The 16,293-nt window shown below is 43.3% G+C and overlaps 1 protein-coding gene across 2 annotated transcripts in view; it reads left to right on the top strand.

Annotated features, from left to right (window-relative positions):
* Positions 1–16,293, top strand: part of gria2b (glutamate receptor, ionotropic, AMPA 2b) — a gene marked incomplete at both ends in the record, with an annotated part of 63,504 nt that overhangs the window by 28,831 nt on the left and 18,380 nt on the right. For both annotated transcript variants that reach the window (XM_080774815.1, XM_080774816.1), the window contains 3 exons: positions 1,293–1,532; positions 10,893–11,089; positions 15,425–15,478. In XM_080774815.1, coding sequence (XP_080630941.1) covers positions 1,293–1,532; positions 10,893–11,089; positions 15,425–15,478 — 491 coding nt within the window. The remainder of the gene's footprint in view (positions 1–1,292; positions 1,533–10,892; positions 11,090–15,424; positions 15,479–16,293) is intronic.

Genomic DNA, 16,293 nt, shown 5'->3' with positions numbered 1-16,293 from the left:
CCCTGTAGTTTGCAGAAAGGAGAAGCTTCGGTCCCCAGGACGCCTGCATGCTGACAGGGACCCTGAAACAGTTTATAGATTTTTTTTTATGGTGATGGGGCAACAGAGCTATAAGCCCCGTCCTTGTTGATGAAAGTAAAAATGTCGTCCACCTTTCCTATTCCTATATGGAGGTATATGCGCATGTATAAAGTGAATGGCAGATCGAGTGGCAAATGTGAGTTTAATTTAACATTGTTTATAGGACTTTTCAGTTCGAATGCGTGGGCTGTCAAGGCCAGAAAGTAGTTTTTGGCCACTCAGTAGGCGTTCCTGCATAACCTCCGGGTATGATGATGACCCTCTATTCAGTCTATTGTCTGCATTTTTGTTCTCTGTCTTTCAAAAGAGATCATTTCACCCTCTATCCACGCTCGTCTCTGGCCGTCTGCTGCAAATAACGTTTTGACATTGTCGAACAGTCATGGGCTCTATTTTCGAGCCATTTTTGATTAGTTAAAATAGCCAATCTATACATCGACACAATGTGAGCTCGTAGATTGTCTATTTTAAAGGTAGAGTAAGTGATTTCACTTAATTCAAATATCACTTATTTTTTTGTTTTGTTGTGATAATCCTCTCTACTGTAGAGTGTGCTGACCATATAAGGAGTTCCTCCCTGTCCCCAGTTAACCCCTGGGGGTCAAAAAACCTTATAGGTTTCGTTTTTGACTCTCTATCCTGATTGGACGAAGGCTTATAGGTCCCACAGCCAAAAACGAAACCTAAGGTTTTTTGAGTGAAATCACTTACTCTACCTTTAACTATTCAAAAATGTTTTTCAAAACAGTAAAAAAAAAAAGGCAAAGTAGTTTAGGGATAAGGTTGTTTAGCATGGACGAAAACAGAGCCCCTCAGGCCTCCATTTTTGTCACCGTTGTTTCCCGCGACGCGGCCCGCAATTCAGCCGCTGCCCCGAACATTACCAGTATAGGAGCTTGCTTGCTCTGTCTCTTAATGGTATTTTGGTCCAGCGTCACCCGCCATCTATTTTTGCCGACACCAGTATTTGCGCCTAGAGGTGTGGTCATGGCACGCTTTCCCCTAAATTGCTATTTTGGTCACATACATTTGGGAAGGTTGATAGTGGGGTTTAAAAGCACCCGTAAACCGTGCCAAATTGGCTTGGCAAAAATAATTTGGCACGTTTCATTCATTCAAATAAGATTGTAGCAAGTAAGCATTTTATTATACATTTATTATACAGCTTTCTCTCTCTCTCTCTCTCTCTCTCTCTCTCTCTCTCTACTCAGTCTGTTCACAGTTCTCCAGGGGAGTTTATGCCATCTTTGGATTCTACGACAAGAAGTCTGTCAACACCATCACGTCTTTCTGTGGGACGCTGCATGTCTCCTTCATAACGCCCAGCTTCCCTCTGGACGGGAACCAACAGTTCATCATCCAGATGAGACCAGACATCAAGGGTCCACTCCTCAGCCTCATCGAGTACTACCACTGGGACAAGTTTGCCTACCTGTACGACAGTGATCGAGGTAAGACGCGCGCACGCGCGCACACACACACACACACGCACGCACGCACGCACGCGCACAGGTGGTCTGTACAGCGGGGCAGGTGGTAATTAAATACATTTCCCGGGATGTAGCGATGGATACGCGTGTGCGCCCTGCTGTCTCCCAATCCATGATTCCAAGATGCTGTCAGCCACGCTTTTATAGTCATGTCCTCAGGGATCGAATGGTTAACAGGCCTCAGATGTTGAAATTCTGTCTTTGTGTAAGGATATCAATCTGTCTCGCTATCTGTCTGTCTGTCTGTCTGTCTGTCTTTTTTCTTTTCTTTTTTTTTTACCTATGGGCAATTCTAGTTGGCATTTCATTTCAAAGGTTGTGGGCCGAACCGGCGTTGAGATATTGAACGAATTTGACGTATGATGATTACACTCTCAGTTCTCCCCTTTGATAGATTGACCAGGTGGTGTCTCATAATGTTCCGCCATTGGAATGTGCGGCGGTTGGCAGAGAAACCTCATTTGTCACCGTTTGAAGGGGCGAGGCTGTTCGGCACAAGCGAGCAATGCATGCGTCCACTCTGCAGAAATCACATTTCATACATATTTAATATCCCATCGGCCGTGCTCATGCCTAACTGTTAACACAACGGGATTACAGATTAAAAAGAATACAAAAAGATAAATAAACCTGGAGATAATGTGTGTCGTCTATGGGCTCTTTAGTGTTGTGTTAGAACTCATTTAGCACCATTTGGATACAGCCATTGGATTACATCTAGATCCCCGGAGGTCACACAACACACTGTCCTTGTGTAAGACGACGTGACAAAAGCAATGTTCGGGCAATAGTATCGATGCAGCACAGAATGAGTTGGGTATAAACAAGGGCATTGTTCTCCAGGATAAACAACTTGTCAGATTCTATCAGGCATGGCACCTATACAGTGTACAAGCCTGTTTTAATTTAAAGAAGCATGAAGCATGGAAAAAGCAGTTGCTGACAATGTGCTGATGCACCCCCGGAGCAGAGCCCTCGCTGTACTGTAGACACAAGATAACACTTCTGTTTGTTTATAGCTGGTCTCAGTATAGGAGTATATGGACTCACTCCCCACTTTGCACTGCAATCTGAAAACTCACCTCTTCAGACTCTATACCTCACCCCCCTTCCTCATTCCTTGCATCTTCTGTTTACTAAAGAGCTGGAGAGATGCGGACACTCCTGTTGATGTTGAACAAGAAAACTAAATATTTATATAACCGTTCCGTTCTACCGGTCTGTCTGTGTCCATATATGGAGGTCTAATCCATGGTTTTTTTTTTGCCAACGGCTGATTCGTGTCTGGCTTTAGCCAGGCTAGGAGATCCATGCCCCACATGGCTATGAAATACCCGTTTTGTAACCGTGTCAGAGTACCCGTTCCTCCCATTTGTCTGTGTCCCTTTTATGCCCATGTATGGAGATGTCTGTGTCCGTCTCTCTGTGTCTGTGTCCCTTTTATGCCCATGTATGGAGATGTCTGTGTCCGTCTCTCTGTGTCACTTTATTCCTATATATGGAGTTCTGTCAGGCATGCCTGACACAGAGTTGTAATGTGTTGTAATGTTAGCAGAGGCCAGCTCCATACTGTATAATTATGGAGCCTGGGCAGGGGCCTTTTGTGGCGGTTCTGGACAACTGTGCGTCCGACCGACCGACTTGACACTGGGCACTGCACTCCCTGTGGGAGTGTGGAATGCGTGCGTGTGTAGAATTTGAAGTCGGTGGGGCGAACGGTTCTCGAGTTACGTGCATTACAGACGTACAGACCGACAGACGTACAGAGACGTGGTGCATTAATAGATAGATATATAATATAAAGATAGCAATATCCTTTTTGATTTGATTTGATTTATTTGATATATTCAAGATACTAGTCTAAAAAGAGCAGTACAGAATTTTCAGGATTGCACAAAAAGTCAAAGACTTAATTCCATTGTGGTCCAAATAAATAAATACAGCATATGGTAGCCTATAGGAAGAACACGCGTTGACTAAAATCACAATAATGGACATTACAACGACACCATCATAGATCACTAAACAAAACAATAAATACATAGGAAATAGATAAATACAGCACTCTTCTAGCTTGCCCATCAGCCAGTTTTTCAACATATTTTTTAAAATGTTTATGCAAAATGCAAATTTAATTTCCCTTGGGATTTTGTTCCAGTCCTCCACCCCCGTATATTTAAATGAGCTTCTGCCTACCTTTTTAGGTTTGGTATAGTTTAGGATCAGCTACACTCGCCCTTGTATTCAAGCTATGGGACTCGTTGACATACGGGAAGTAACCTTTAAAATATGTTGGGTATTTTGCCATTTTTCCCTTTAGATTTTATAGACGATAATGAGTCTCAGTCGTTGTATTCTGCCTTCGACTGGAAGCCAATTTAATTCAGCCCCAAGATCTGCAGCATATCCAGTGTAGTCATATAGGAGCCATGTGTCCTGTGTGTGTAGGCGTCCTTGAGGAAGACAATGAAGAGCTTATATCCACTCAGCAAAATGCCTAAATGTTAAAAATGTTATGGGAAAGCAGGTCAAACCATGGCTTGCATGTGACGTGACAAGCATAATTTCAGTCTTTAAAATGACAGACAACTAAGACACGTGGCCTAAAGCAGATTCTCATTCAGTGAAGGGCTCACAGAATACACTTATCTCAATTTGCTGTGTCATCAAACTTTTATTGTTTATTTTTTTGCCGACTCATCCAACACTGGGATTCAGCTTTTACCGTTGGAGGACAAATGGGATCTGCCGCGGTGCATTCGGACCATTACACACAGAGCCATATACAATTCCATTCAACTTTTATTATCGGTATACAGCAATGGTGAGAAAGGGAATCTTTTGAGCATATATTTATGCTTTACACAGTGTAACAATAGAGAAAGCAAGTAGAATACGCCGCAGCGAAAAGTGGAGAGAAACAAGCTTCAATGTCTTCATTGCTAACGTGCTGTCTTCATCATTATAGCAGGTGTTATAGTTCATTTCCAAAGTGATCAAATTATTTTGTGCAATTAAATGGTCAACTAGATAATGATAAAAAGGTGAGTATGCGAATACCAATGATAGTTGTATAGTTGTTTCGCTACTAAACTTTAGCATTCCTATACTTCTTCTAGTGTAAACTCTAAACAACTATCCTCTCTCTCTCTCTCTCTCTCTCTCTCTCTCAATTCAATGCAATTTAAATTAAGGTGAAAAAATAAATGCTCTGAACCAAGCAAGTGGCGGTGTGCGGGTGTCCTTCCTTTCCAAATGAAGGTGAAGTAAAACTAAAATGCACTAAACCGCGGCGAGTCGGAAAAACCGACGAGTTATCCGGTTACCGTACCAGTATTACTGCAAATCATCGCATCGGTCACATTACACTTCATTCAGGATTGAATCTCATGTAAGTGTATTTTTAGAAAATCGCAGTGTTCTTCTTAAATATGCTTTAAAGGACGACATTGAAGAGGTACGACTTTGAAGAGGCACTTTGATTTTAAAGAGCTTTTGAACAATGTGATGAAACAGACTTTGAACAGACTATAAATAATACACAGGCAGGCTTTAGATATAAAGCAAGGAGAATGTTGAGGGAAGGGAGACCTCGATATCGATATAGACCCTTGTTTAGTTTGAAATGCCAGCTGAGCACAACTGGTTTAGCTAGGATTTACGGTCGCCCTTCTCTCTCTCTCCCTATCATTTTCCGTCCAACCATCTCTCTATCTTCAACCTCTCGCTCTATATCCAGTCTTCAACCTCTCTCCAGCCTCTCTCTCTCTCTCTGTCCAACCTTTTTCTCCTCACCATCTGTCTTTGCTCTGTTCTTTCTCTGTTCACTCTCACCACGCTCTCTCTCTCTCTCTTATTGCTCACTAGTGGTGTTCTCTGTGTAATTAATGACATTCTTGGATGCAGGCGCAGGTTTCAAGGATGTTTAATAAAATCCAGGCAAAGGTACAAGGGCATAGACAAAAGTCGTAGTCAAAGGCAAAGTTGGAATAAGCAGCAAACACTGACAAAAGCTATAAACGGACAGGACCGTGTGGAGTATAGCGATTATCATACGTTTTTGCAATGCCATACGTTGAAAGATCTGTTGCCCGCGGACAAGGCACGCTACCTCCGCAAGTTAGATATTATCGACATAGATGTTTGTCCGTATGTGATTACGGATTGGACCAAGTTGCATTGGCAGCAGCCATAGAAAATTCTTATACCCCGGGCTAAAAAACCGGATGTGACGTTTTTGGGGCGTTCCTGTCTTGCTCCGTGTCAGTGTGTATACTGACTGAAGTGGAGTGGCAGAGGGGGTGATTTTATATAGGTGTGGACTAATGAGGAGCAGGTGTGTATAGTTAGTATAGGTTGGAGATTGATGATCTCTGGAATGAAGGGCATATGGGCGTGGTCCTGACACTCTGTCTGTGTTCACTCTCTGTTTAGAACTTATCCAATGTCCGTCCGTCCATCCATCCATCCATCAATATGCTCTCTTTTTTCTGGGTCAGACAATATGATTGTCTAATCTTGCTCTCTTGAGCTAAGAGGGCAGGTATTCACATTCTCCTGCAAAACACCATACAGGGAGTATATAGGCTATACATTTTGATACTTGACATTCTGCTATATATTCAGTATCTCTAATACTGAGAGGATCCATTATGATAATGCTAGAAAGGTGCACTCAGTTATAGGTTATACTAGCACAAATCTCCACCAGGAGGCATGCCCTCATGATAATAGTGATGTATGCAGTTACAGTAAGTATGTCTACCCAACCAGCCAGCATACTTTCTGGTCTAGAGCAGGGGTTCTCAGCGTTTTTGGCCCGGGGACCCCTAGGGGGAAATGCTTTGGCAATGTTTCGGGACCCCCGACCCGCTACCCTCCCGACCCCCAATATAAATTGACTGCTATACAATAACCTTAATAATAGAGACAATACACCATAAACAAATACTGAAACCAGATATAATCATTATAGGGAAGGTGTATGCATGTACTATGTGTACTATTATGTAAACTCTTCATTTCCATTTTCCATCTTCATTGCCATTCAGTTGCAAAAAAAAAAGAACCCACAGTTTGAGAACCCATGGTCTAGAGGGGCGGACGCACTTGACACACACACACACACACACACACACACACACACACACACACACACACACACACATGCACACACACACACACACACACACACACACACACACACACACACACACATAGGGCTGAATGTATGACCTCCTGGCAGAGATATAATAATGATGACCAACCAAGAGCATCAATCATTTAAGAGCTGGTAATTATAATCTTTGTGTATAGTCCACTGTCTCAAGTATATGCCCTGCATTGTCCTGTTGCATCGTTGCATTGTGTGGCATCCACAGAGCTAATGCTAGCAGACATCTGTGCTTAGAGACGCCGTGTGCACTCTTAATTAGGTCAGAAGGACCTTCTCATTCCCATGGCAACCACGTGCACACCACTTCATGTGCTTACTTGCTTGGTCTTGGTGACTTCTCTCTCTGTGTGCGTGTGTGTGTGTGTGTGTGTGTGTGTGTGTGTGTGTGTGTGTGTGTGTGTGTGTGTGTGTGTGTGTGTGTGTGTGTGTGTGTGTGTGTGTGTGTGCGTGCGTGCGTGCGTGCGTGCGTGTGTGTGTGTGTGTGTGTCGGGGCGGGGTGATTGCGTAGGTGTGAGTGTCTCGTCTGAGAGAATGATTAAATCTAATTTCCCACTTCTACAGTTAAGTAATATCTAATCAAAAGTGAAAATGGACAGATATTTCCTAACCCGTGTAATGCCCAGACTGATTATATACGGTTTTTGAAATTGGCTTCTGTGGTGGGTATAGTCGGTTGCTTGGTAAAATAATGCATTATGTATCAGAGCATTCTTTCTTAATTTGAATAGTTTTGCATCCCATTATACTGTATGCGTATGCAAATGCACCCCTTCATTGGTAGTTTATCGGAGTACCGGTAATGTGAGAGTGTATTAGGCTTTTACTCATCAAGGCAACAAGTGGAGCTTATACCTCATACTAAGCATTAAAGTATGAGGTATAAAGTACAGCAGCCTTGTGTTCCTAAAACAGAAAGAGTGGGTATTGGGTCAGACTGACGTTATGTATCTTTCAGGACCTTTCACTGCTTCGTCTCAACCATTACTATATGGCTCTGGTCTCAGCCACCGCGGTAGATATTTTGACATTCCGTTTTTTTTTTTTTTTTGGGAATGTTGCCACTACTGTTCTGAATCGGTCTATATTGGCACTTTATTTACTTGCACAGTTGTATTTTGCAGTCATGATTTTTTTTGTTGAATATACTGTTTCCTGTTTAGCTGAGATGGCCACTCAGCCAACGAGTTCCACCTGGGGAAATGCTTGGTGATTAACAAACACGAGGGGCAAGTGCAATGTGGGTTATAGATGCAATAGGTTTGGGAAGTGCAATAATGAGTTATATTGTTCAGGTTTGATTGAATGCCTAACAATTGCCATGGGTTGACCATGTCGGGAGCGCAGGGGGGGGGGGGGGGGGCGCACAGACAGACAGACAGACAGACAGACAGACAGACAGACAGACAGACATTTTGTGATTAGTGACCGCATCACTGATGAGTAATTCATATTACTCACTCAGTGAGTAATATGAATTACTGAGTTGAATTACTGGTAATATGCTGTAATAGTACCAACACAAGGACAAGCTGCCTCCATACTGTAGTGTAGTAGGCCGAGTGTATAAACAGGGCCTAATCGTTTCAAATTTAGTTTCAAATTACATGTAATCTTTAAGCAGCACTTAATACAGCAGCATCAACATTATATAGAGTTCACACACCACTTTAGTCCTCGTCTACACGGATAAATCAACCCACATATCCAATTATCTCTTTAAATGAGCGTCAGTCTTTACAGTCAGCTTTGACCAAAGGACCTAACGACCCGGGCAAAATGACGACATCGTTTATCCACACGCAAGAAAACTGCAAGGCACCCATTATCACTTCACACCGTCATAAAAACCCGCTGCTCCGTCGGGAGGAAGCTGATTACACCTGTAATTCATCCGACAGCAACACAGTGGAAACAGTCGACAATTTCTTTTTTCCGGATTGTGCGATCAATATCAGAACTGATTCAGCTGAACTAACCAGATGAAGTGTGATTGGAATGTGAGCAGAGCATGGACTGTGTGTTCCTCCAGCTGACATAGCACTTCTCCTATAGTCCTGGTGTTTGCCAAGTCCACTTGTTTCAAGTGACTTTGGGCTTGGGTTTTTCTGTAGTCGACTCGCTTGTAAATATTTGTATAGTTGCGGGTTGTGGTTAATTGTTTGGGGCGTGTTTCTGTCTGTAGTTTATTTGGGCTAATGTTGTTCAAAGCAGTGCTTCTCAAAACATTCCAAGGCCCACCATGTATAGAGCACGTATATAGTGTCTATAATTTAATATGGGAACCCATCGTCCAAACACATTGCGTCTCTGGGGGCACCGCCCGCAACCACGTGTAGAAGAGGAAGAGACCGGATGTCGACCGGTTCACAGCCCTCCTCTTGTGTCTTTGTTTTCATTCCTATACTATAAGAACAAACTCTACACGTAACGGGAGTTGTCGACAGATTCAGCTGCAGAGCTCTGAAAATGTCTTGAGAGATTACCATTTTTAGAAAAGCCACACAAGGTCTCAGTTTACCTATATTGTATATTGGCTGAGAGGGTTGGAGACGTGCCTCGTATCTACGTACGCCTCTCAGCCATTATAAAATACTCGAGCGTGAGTGTGTGTGTGTGTGTGTGTGTGTGTGTGTGTGTGTGTGTGTGTGTGTGTGTGTGTGTGTGTGTGTGTGTGTCCGTGTGTGTGTGTGTGGGATAGATACGGCGTACCACAGTGCCCTGAGGTTTGTCACAGAATGCGTGTAGACTCGCTCACTGGCACTCTTTTATTCATAAATCCATCCTTGCTTTGCTTCCCTCCTACCTTTATGGATATATATATTTTATACAAAACCAGTAACTATAGTTTACATGCAACAAGTGTCACCCACTTACTTACTGTCCCTAAAGCTCGAACTGAACTTGGCAAAAAAAAGCCTTCAAGTCTCCATTGGACAGTGTACCTATAGCTATATGGGTTATATGGTATGATTCTATTGGTGCCTTATATGCCACCGTTGCACTCATAGGTTATTCTAAATGTTTAGTTATTATTCTAGATTATTCTAATATCACTGCATACTGTATATAGTACTCTGGAATCTCTGTGTGGAACCTGCATTTCCAAGGGGTGGACTAAAAATGCCTCATGGTGATAAACCTGCCCCATATTTCCATACTGGTTCTTGGTTGGTCCCTCACTACTTCGGAGGGAAGGAAGTCCAATCACAACTTAGCCTGGAACTCCCCTATGCTTTCTATGGCATAGGCAGCTCCCGGCAGGATCCGCCCGGAGAAACTATGCGCAGCTGCGCGACATGAGACTAATTACTTAGAGCGATAGAGAGAGAGAGGAGTGTGTGTGTACATGTGTGTGTGTGTGTGTGTGTGTGTGTGTGTGTGTGTGTGTGTGTGTGTGTGTGTGTGTGTGTGTGTGTGTGTGTGTGTGTCAATTTAACAAAGGTGCAGACGATCAGAAATTAGCAGAGAGTGAGCAACGTTTGCGCTACTCTATGCCGAATTGAAGTGGACTTTTCTTTTCTCCCTGGAAATAAAAACGTCTGGGTTTCCGAGGCTATAATCACAACTGAGCCTGCAGACCCTGCAGACCAAATCCAGGTCTTTTTTTTTCTCCTGCAATGACAGATTTGTCTGGTTTCCAGGCTAACTCTGAACAGGGCTCCCTAAATAAAGGAATGCAATAATTCAAACTCGGGTCTTATAACCACTAGACCAAAGGGATATCCCTTATGGCCCGGGGGAGATATTAGACTTTTGAGGCCATCAGGCAGAGGCTCTGAGCCACTCTGCTACATATAGGCATGCCAGGGTTCATTAGGGTTAACCCATTCTGACCTGAGATCAGATTCACACGAGGTTTCCACTGGACACACACTGGTCTGATTAACCCATTCTGACCCGAAGATCAGATTCTAAAAATGTCAGTCGTTCTTCGATAAAAAAAAAAATTAGCAGACCTACAAGCTCGTAGCGCGCCACTCGGTGGCGCGCTATGAGCTTGTAGATCTGCTATTTTTCAATAGCTAAAGCACGACATGATGCCAACACCAAAATGGGTTCCCGTTCAGAATGGGTTCATATAGGGAAATCTGTCAGATTATCTAACAGTGATCGTTGCTGCTGCGTTCTCTCTCTCTCCCTGCCAGGTCTGACCACTCTGCAGGTGGTCCTGGACATGGCGGCGGAGCGGAAGTGGCAGGTGACGGCCATCAACGTGGGAAACCTGAAGGACGAGAGGAAGGATGAGGCGTACCGCGCGCTCTTCCAGGACCTGGAGAACAAGAAGGAGAGAAGGGTGATCCTGGACTGCGAGCAGGACAAGGTCAAAGACATCATGGAGCAGGTATATATATATGGCTCATGTTGAAAGCTGTTATGTAGGTCATGATGGTCATTGGTCAGGATTCAGTTCATTATCAAAAAGTAGAGAGGTGTGTGGAGTTTGCATGTTCTCCCCGTGTCCCCTATAGGGTAGGTACCCTCACAAAAACATGCAGTAATCCTGTTCTCTAAACTGCCTCCCCCTGGCCAGCCGGGGCGCCTGATGGAGGGGAAAGGAACTGGTTGGAATAACGTGTTCCCTCCACGCGCTATACGTCCAACCAGGGAAACTCCCCCCCTGTCAGGTGTAAAGGAGCAACTTGGACACTCAAGCATGAAGGGAGCATGAGTTAAGTCCGTTGCTCTCCCCAGGTTGGCGGAGGGTGTGTAGAGCCCAGGATCACAGTAGATGATTGACACAGGGGTGAAAAATGGGTTACAAAATCGTGGGATAAAAAAATTATAAAAAAACTTTAAAAAAAACTAGAGAGGTGGCCTGGGCCGGCTTAGCGGTCCAGGCACCTTGGCTGGTAATCCATGCAGCATGACAGTGTGTCGCGGGTTCGAGAGGCTTTTGTGCTGGATATAGACAACCGGCAAAACGACGGATTTGCCACCGAGTGGCGCGCTACTACGAGCTTGTAGGACAGGGGTATTCAATTAGATTAGGCCGGGGGCCCGGGGGCCACAACTGTAGAATGATTGTGTGTGGGGGGCCGCACTGTGTGCGCGCGAAGCGCGGAAATTTGTGGGTTCTCAAAATGCTTTTTGTGCTCAAACACGAAGATTTATGTATATTTCCGCACAGTAATGAGCAGGGTAATAATGTCTATACAGGTATATGCCACCTTAGAATAGATGTAGGCCTAGACCTAGACCTATTTGACAGTGCATAAACAGCATTGCTTTGACATTAACGACCATCAGCTGGACGGACACACACACTCACACACACACACACACACACACACACACACACACACACACACACACACACACACACACACACACAAACATTACATAGAGCAGTGATTCCAAAGTGGGGTTCGGGGTCCGGGGACCCCCAGGGTCCTTGAGGCAGTTCCAGGGGGTCCCCAGGGAAATGGTTTGGAATCAAATGGACCCTTATGGGTCTGTAACTCTGAGAGTGTACAAATGGAACCAAATGGACCCAAACAGGGTTTATTATTGTGAGAATGATGGCTTCCATTTTCGCAACTTTTCAGGACTAGAAAGCCTGCAGTTTCTATTAGCTTGGATTCTCCATTGATGTCACTGTTGGGTGGGTTTCTGAACTGCCCACAGCCCTCCTATGTGACACAGACAGAGTAGAAAAAAACGTGTCATTTTATCATGATTATTAGTGAGGACCTATTATATGAAGATAGGTTGAAAAGTGGTCCTTTAATGATTACTGTCATTATGGTAATCTCACATTTAATATCGCACACACCATACCTGTAACTCTTATTAGCCCTATTATTATTCTCAAAAAAAAAAAAGAAAAAAAGAAAGTTTTTTTTTTTTTTTTTTTTTTTTTTTTTTCAAAATTCTTCCAGGGGCCACAAGGAGGCGCTCCGCGGGCCACATGTGTCCCGCGGGCCGCCAATTGAATATCCCTGTTGTAGGATCTGCTATTTTTGAGAAATCGTGAAAATAGGATTTAGAAGATTTCTTTTTAAATTTCCACGTCAGGCCTAAATGGATTAATCATGCAACAGCATCACACGAAAGTATAGCCAAGATGCCGATCTTACTGCTTTTGGAGGTTGCAGACCTGCAACGTCCAAAACGCGGTGCGAAGCAATACTTTTTTGTGCTTGTTTGTGTTTCTGCTATACATTTTCTATACTTTTGAATTTGAATCGTGAAAAGTAACAGTTCAGTCAGACAACTCACGAATAGATTAAACAATATTTATTGCAGCATGAGTAATGAGTGTGCATATGATATTTGACATTTGTCGCTCGGCTCTGCTGGATTTCTCCCTGCTCGGCATGATTAGCAACAACATAAAACATAAGAGCAGGGAGATAGATATACAATAACCCCCCCCCATGGGGAGCATAGATAGCAGAGCCCACCGGTGGTGCTGGGGTGGTGGTGGGAGAAAACATCACATACAACCGGGAACCATGAGCAGAGGAAGGCAGGAAGAGCAGGAGTCTAGTGAGCTTAAGTAGCCTGCCCAGTTAGTCAGCTGACTGCCGCATCGGCGAATGACGTGTGAGACTTGCACACACGTATACTCCCACATAGTAAAGCAGCATGTTAACCCCTTGAGCATAGTAAGGGCCTTTGAGGCATGGCAAGAACCTCCCTTGAGGTTGACTGACTGAACTGACTCCGCGAGCTGCGTTTGATTTTTGGACATGCGTACGAAGTTTCCACCCGACAGAGACGATATTATTTCCTTCCATGCTCAATCTGTCACAGGGCAGCAGTAGTACACCCCACCCCCACACCCTCACATTCATTAGCAGGAGAGAGGAACCGTATCAATTCCACTAATTGTTCGTTTAAGCTGTAAACAAAACTCAAATTAAATGCAGCAGAGATTTGTATAAACGAGTTATTTATATCGCGCCTGGAGCCCGCACGCAGCGTATCGATTGGAATTTAAGGCACAGCGTCGATGCCACTTTAACCTAAAGCAGCTAGAATGGATGTCTGCAGCCCTCGGAGACCGTTTCATCGGAGAACAACTGAATGTTTCAAGGAGGTTAAGGGCTCTATTTTCGTCCATGCTAAACCCACTTATCCCATAACTACTTTTTTGTTTTACTATTTTGAAAAACATTTTTGATTAGTTAAAATAGCCAATCTACATCGACACATTAGGAGCTTGTACAGATTGTCTATTTTAACTATTCAAAAAAGTTTAGCAAAATAGTGAAAAAAAAAGGCAAAGAAGTTTAGGGATAAGGGGTTTAGCGGTGACGAAAATAGAGCCCAGTCTACAAGCTCACAACGTGTCAATTGGCTAGTTGAACTACTCAAAAATGTTTTTCAAAATAGTAAAAAAAATAAAAAAAAATAAAGGGTAAGGGGTTTAGCGGTGACGAAGGCAAAGAAGTTTAGGGATAAGGGGTTTAAGCGGTGACGAAAATAGAGCCCAGCTAAAATGGCCAGTCTACAAGCTCACAACGTGTCAATGTAAATTGGCTATAGTTGTACCACTCAAAAATGTTTTTCAAAATAGTAAAAAAAATAAAATAATAAAAGGGTAAGGGGGTTTAGCGGTGACGAAAATGGAGTCCATATAGTCTTCTGTCCTCCTGCCGGAGATGTAGAACACGTGCACGGCTGTGAGGAGGTGTTAACCCATTCTGAACGGGAACCCATGTTGGTGTTAGCATCATATTATGCTTTAGCTATTGAAAAATAGCAGATCTACAAGCTCATAGCGCGCCACCGAGTGGCGCGCTACGAGCTTGTAGGTCTGCTATTTTTGAAAAATCGAAGAGCGACTGACATTTTTTAGAATCTGATCTCAGGTCAGAATTGGTTAATCAGACCAGTGTGTGTCCAGTGGAAACCTCGTATGAATCTGATCTCAGGTCAGAATGGGTTAATATTCCAATCCGTTTCATGTGACAGCCCTATAGCCGGGGCAAACACAGGTGTCAATCAACTGGAGGGGGATTAAATCCTCATACCGTGTTATTTCCTCCAGCTCCTCAAAAGGTTCATGGCTGGGATGTTTCTCTTTGCAGTCACACTGGCCGATAAGGGAAGTGGATTAAGTGTAGCGCAGCAGGTATCTCCACCAAGCAGTGTTTATGACTGAATGCCACATGCAGGGCCTCGTAATCCAGTGATAGCGTCTGTTGAACTAAATTATGTATTGCATTAACCAGATGGTTTGAATAGTCTAATTTGTCAACTAGTGTATAATACAATGTCATGTATGATTCTGTTATCGGTATATAGTTCCGCGTGAATATTGATAATGTTTTCTAAAACACTGACGCTTTCCTCTAGTAACAGTTTGACTGAATTGAGTTAACCCATTTTAGGCCTGACGTCGAAATAAAAAAAAATGTCTTCTGAAAGAATATATATTCAAAGATTTGTGCCGCATTTTCACGATTTTTTGAAAATAGCAGACCTTCAAGCTTGTAGATCTGCTATTTTTCAATAGCTAAAGTATAACATAATGCTTAGTTATAACACCAAAAGGGGTTCCCGCCCAGAATTAAAGACACAAGTGCGTGCTTACGTGCTTACGACGTTGTGTGTCGACTATTTCACCTCAGCTTTTCCTTGCGTCCATTTTGTTGCTGTTGGGTTCCAACAGACATTTTGTAACCTATGCTAATAACGTGATCATGTGTCTTATTGTTGTGTTCCGTAGGTCATCACCATTGGTAGACACGTGAAAGGGTACCACTACATAATCGCCAACCTGGTGAGTTTGAATAGTGAATGTGTGGATCTAGATCTCATTCTGTGTGTACCTATCAGGTATTACTACCTAATAATCAGTCATTTGATTTATTGTTTTCTTAAATACAATTTACAATTCATAATTTAGGAGCAGACGACGCTCTTAATCCAGAGCGATTTACAGTAAGAAGCAAGAACAAAAACATGGTAATAGGCCTACATCAAATAGATACAAATAGTCATCGTGAATCATACGTAAGCTTAAAGGTATATTCAGTGATTTCACTTAATTCAAATATCACTTATTTTTTTTTGTTTTGTTGTGATAATCCTCTCTACTATAGAGTGTGCTATACCATATAAGGAGTTCCTCCCTGTCCCCAGTTAACCCCTGGGGGTCAAAAAACCCTTAGGTTTCGTTTTTTGACTCTCTATCCTGATTGGACGAAGGCTTAAAGGCCAAAAACGAAACCTACGGTTTTTTGAGTGAAATCACTGAATATACCTTTAAGAACCAGTGGAATATCTATATCATGAAACTATGTGTGTATACACTATATATATGCATATAGCCTGTAGGTGGTCTATATGGGCTATAAGACGGAGTCTGAAGAGGTGGGTTTTCAGGCGACGGCGGAAGATTGGGAGTGAGTCTGCAGTTCTGACTGCAATGGGAAGTGCATTCCATATAGTTTTGGAGCCAGAAGGGAGAAGAGTTTGGGACGTGCGGTGCGTTGTCCCGGTGTTTTTTTTAGCAAAGGTATATACTTCCAGCTTCCCTGCGTCGGATGATCTGAACGCACGGGAGGGTTATTTATATAGGGGTCCGATCAGACT

The sequence above is a fragment of the Protomyctophum bolini genome, assembly GCF_963924005.1.
Source record: "Protomyctophum bolini genome assembly, chromosome: 10".
NCBI classification, from domain to species: Eukaryota; Metazoa; Chordata; class Actinopteri; order Myctophiformes; family Myctophidae; genus Protomyctophum; species Protomyctophum bolini.
This window is presented reverse-complemented; position numbering and strand designations above follow the sequence as displayed.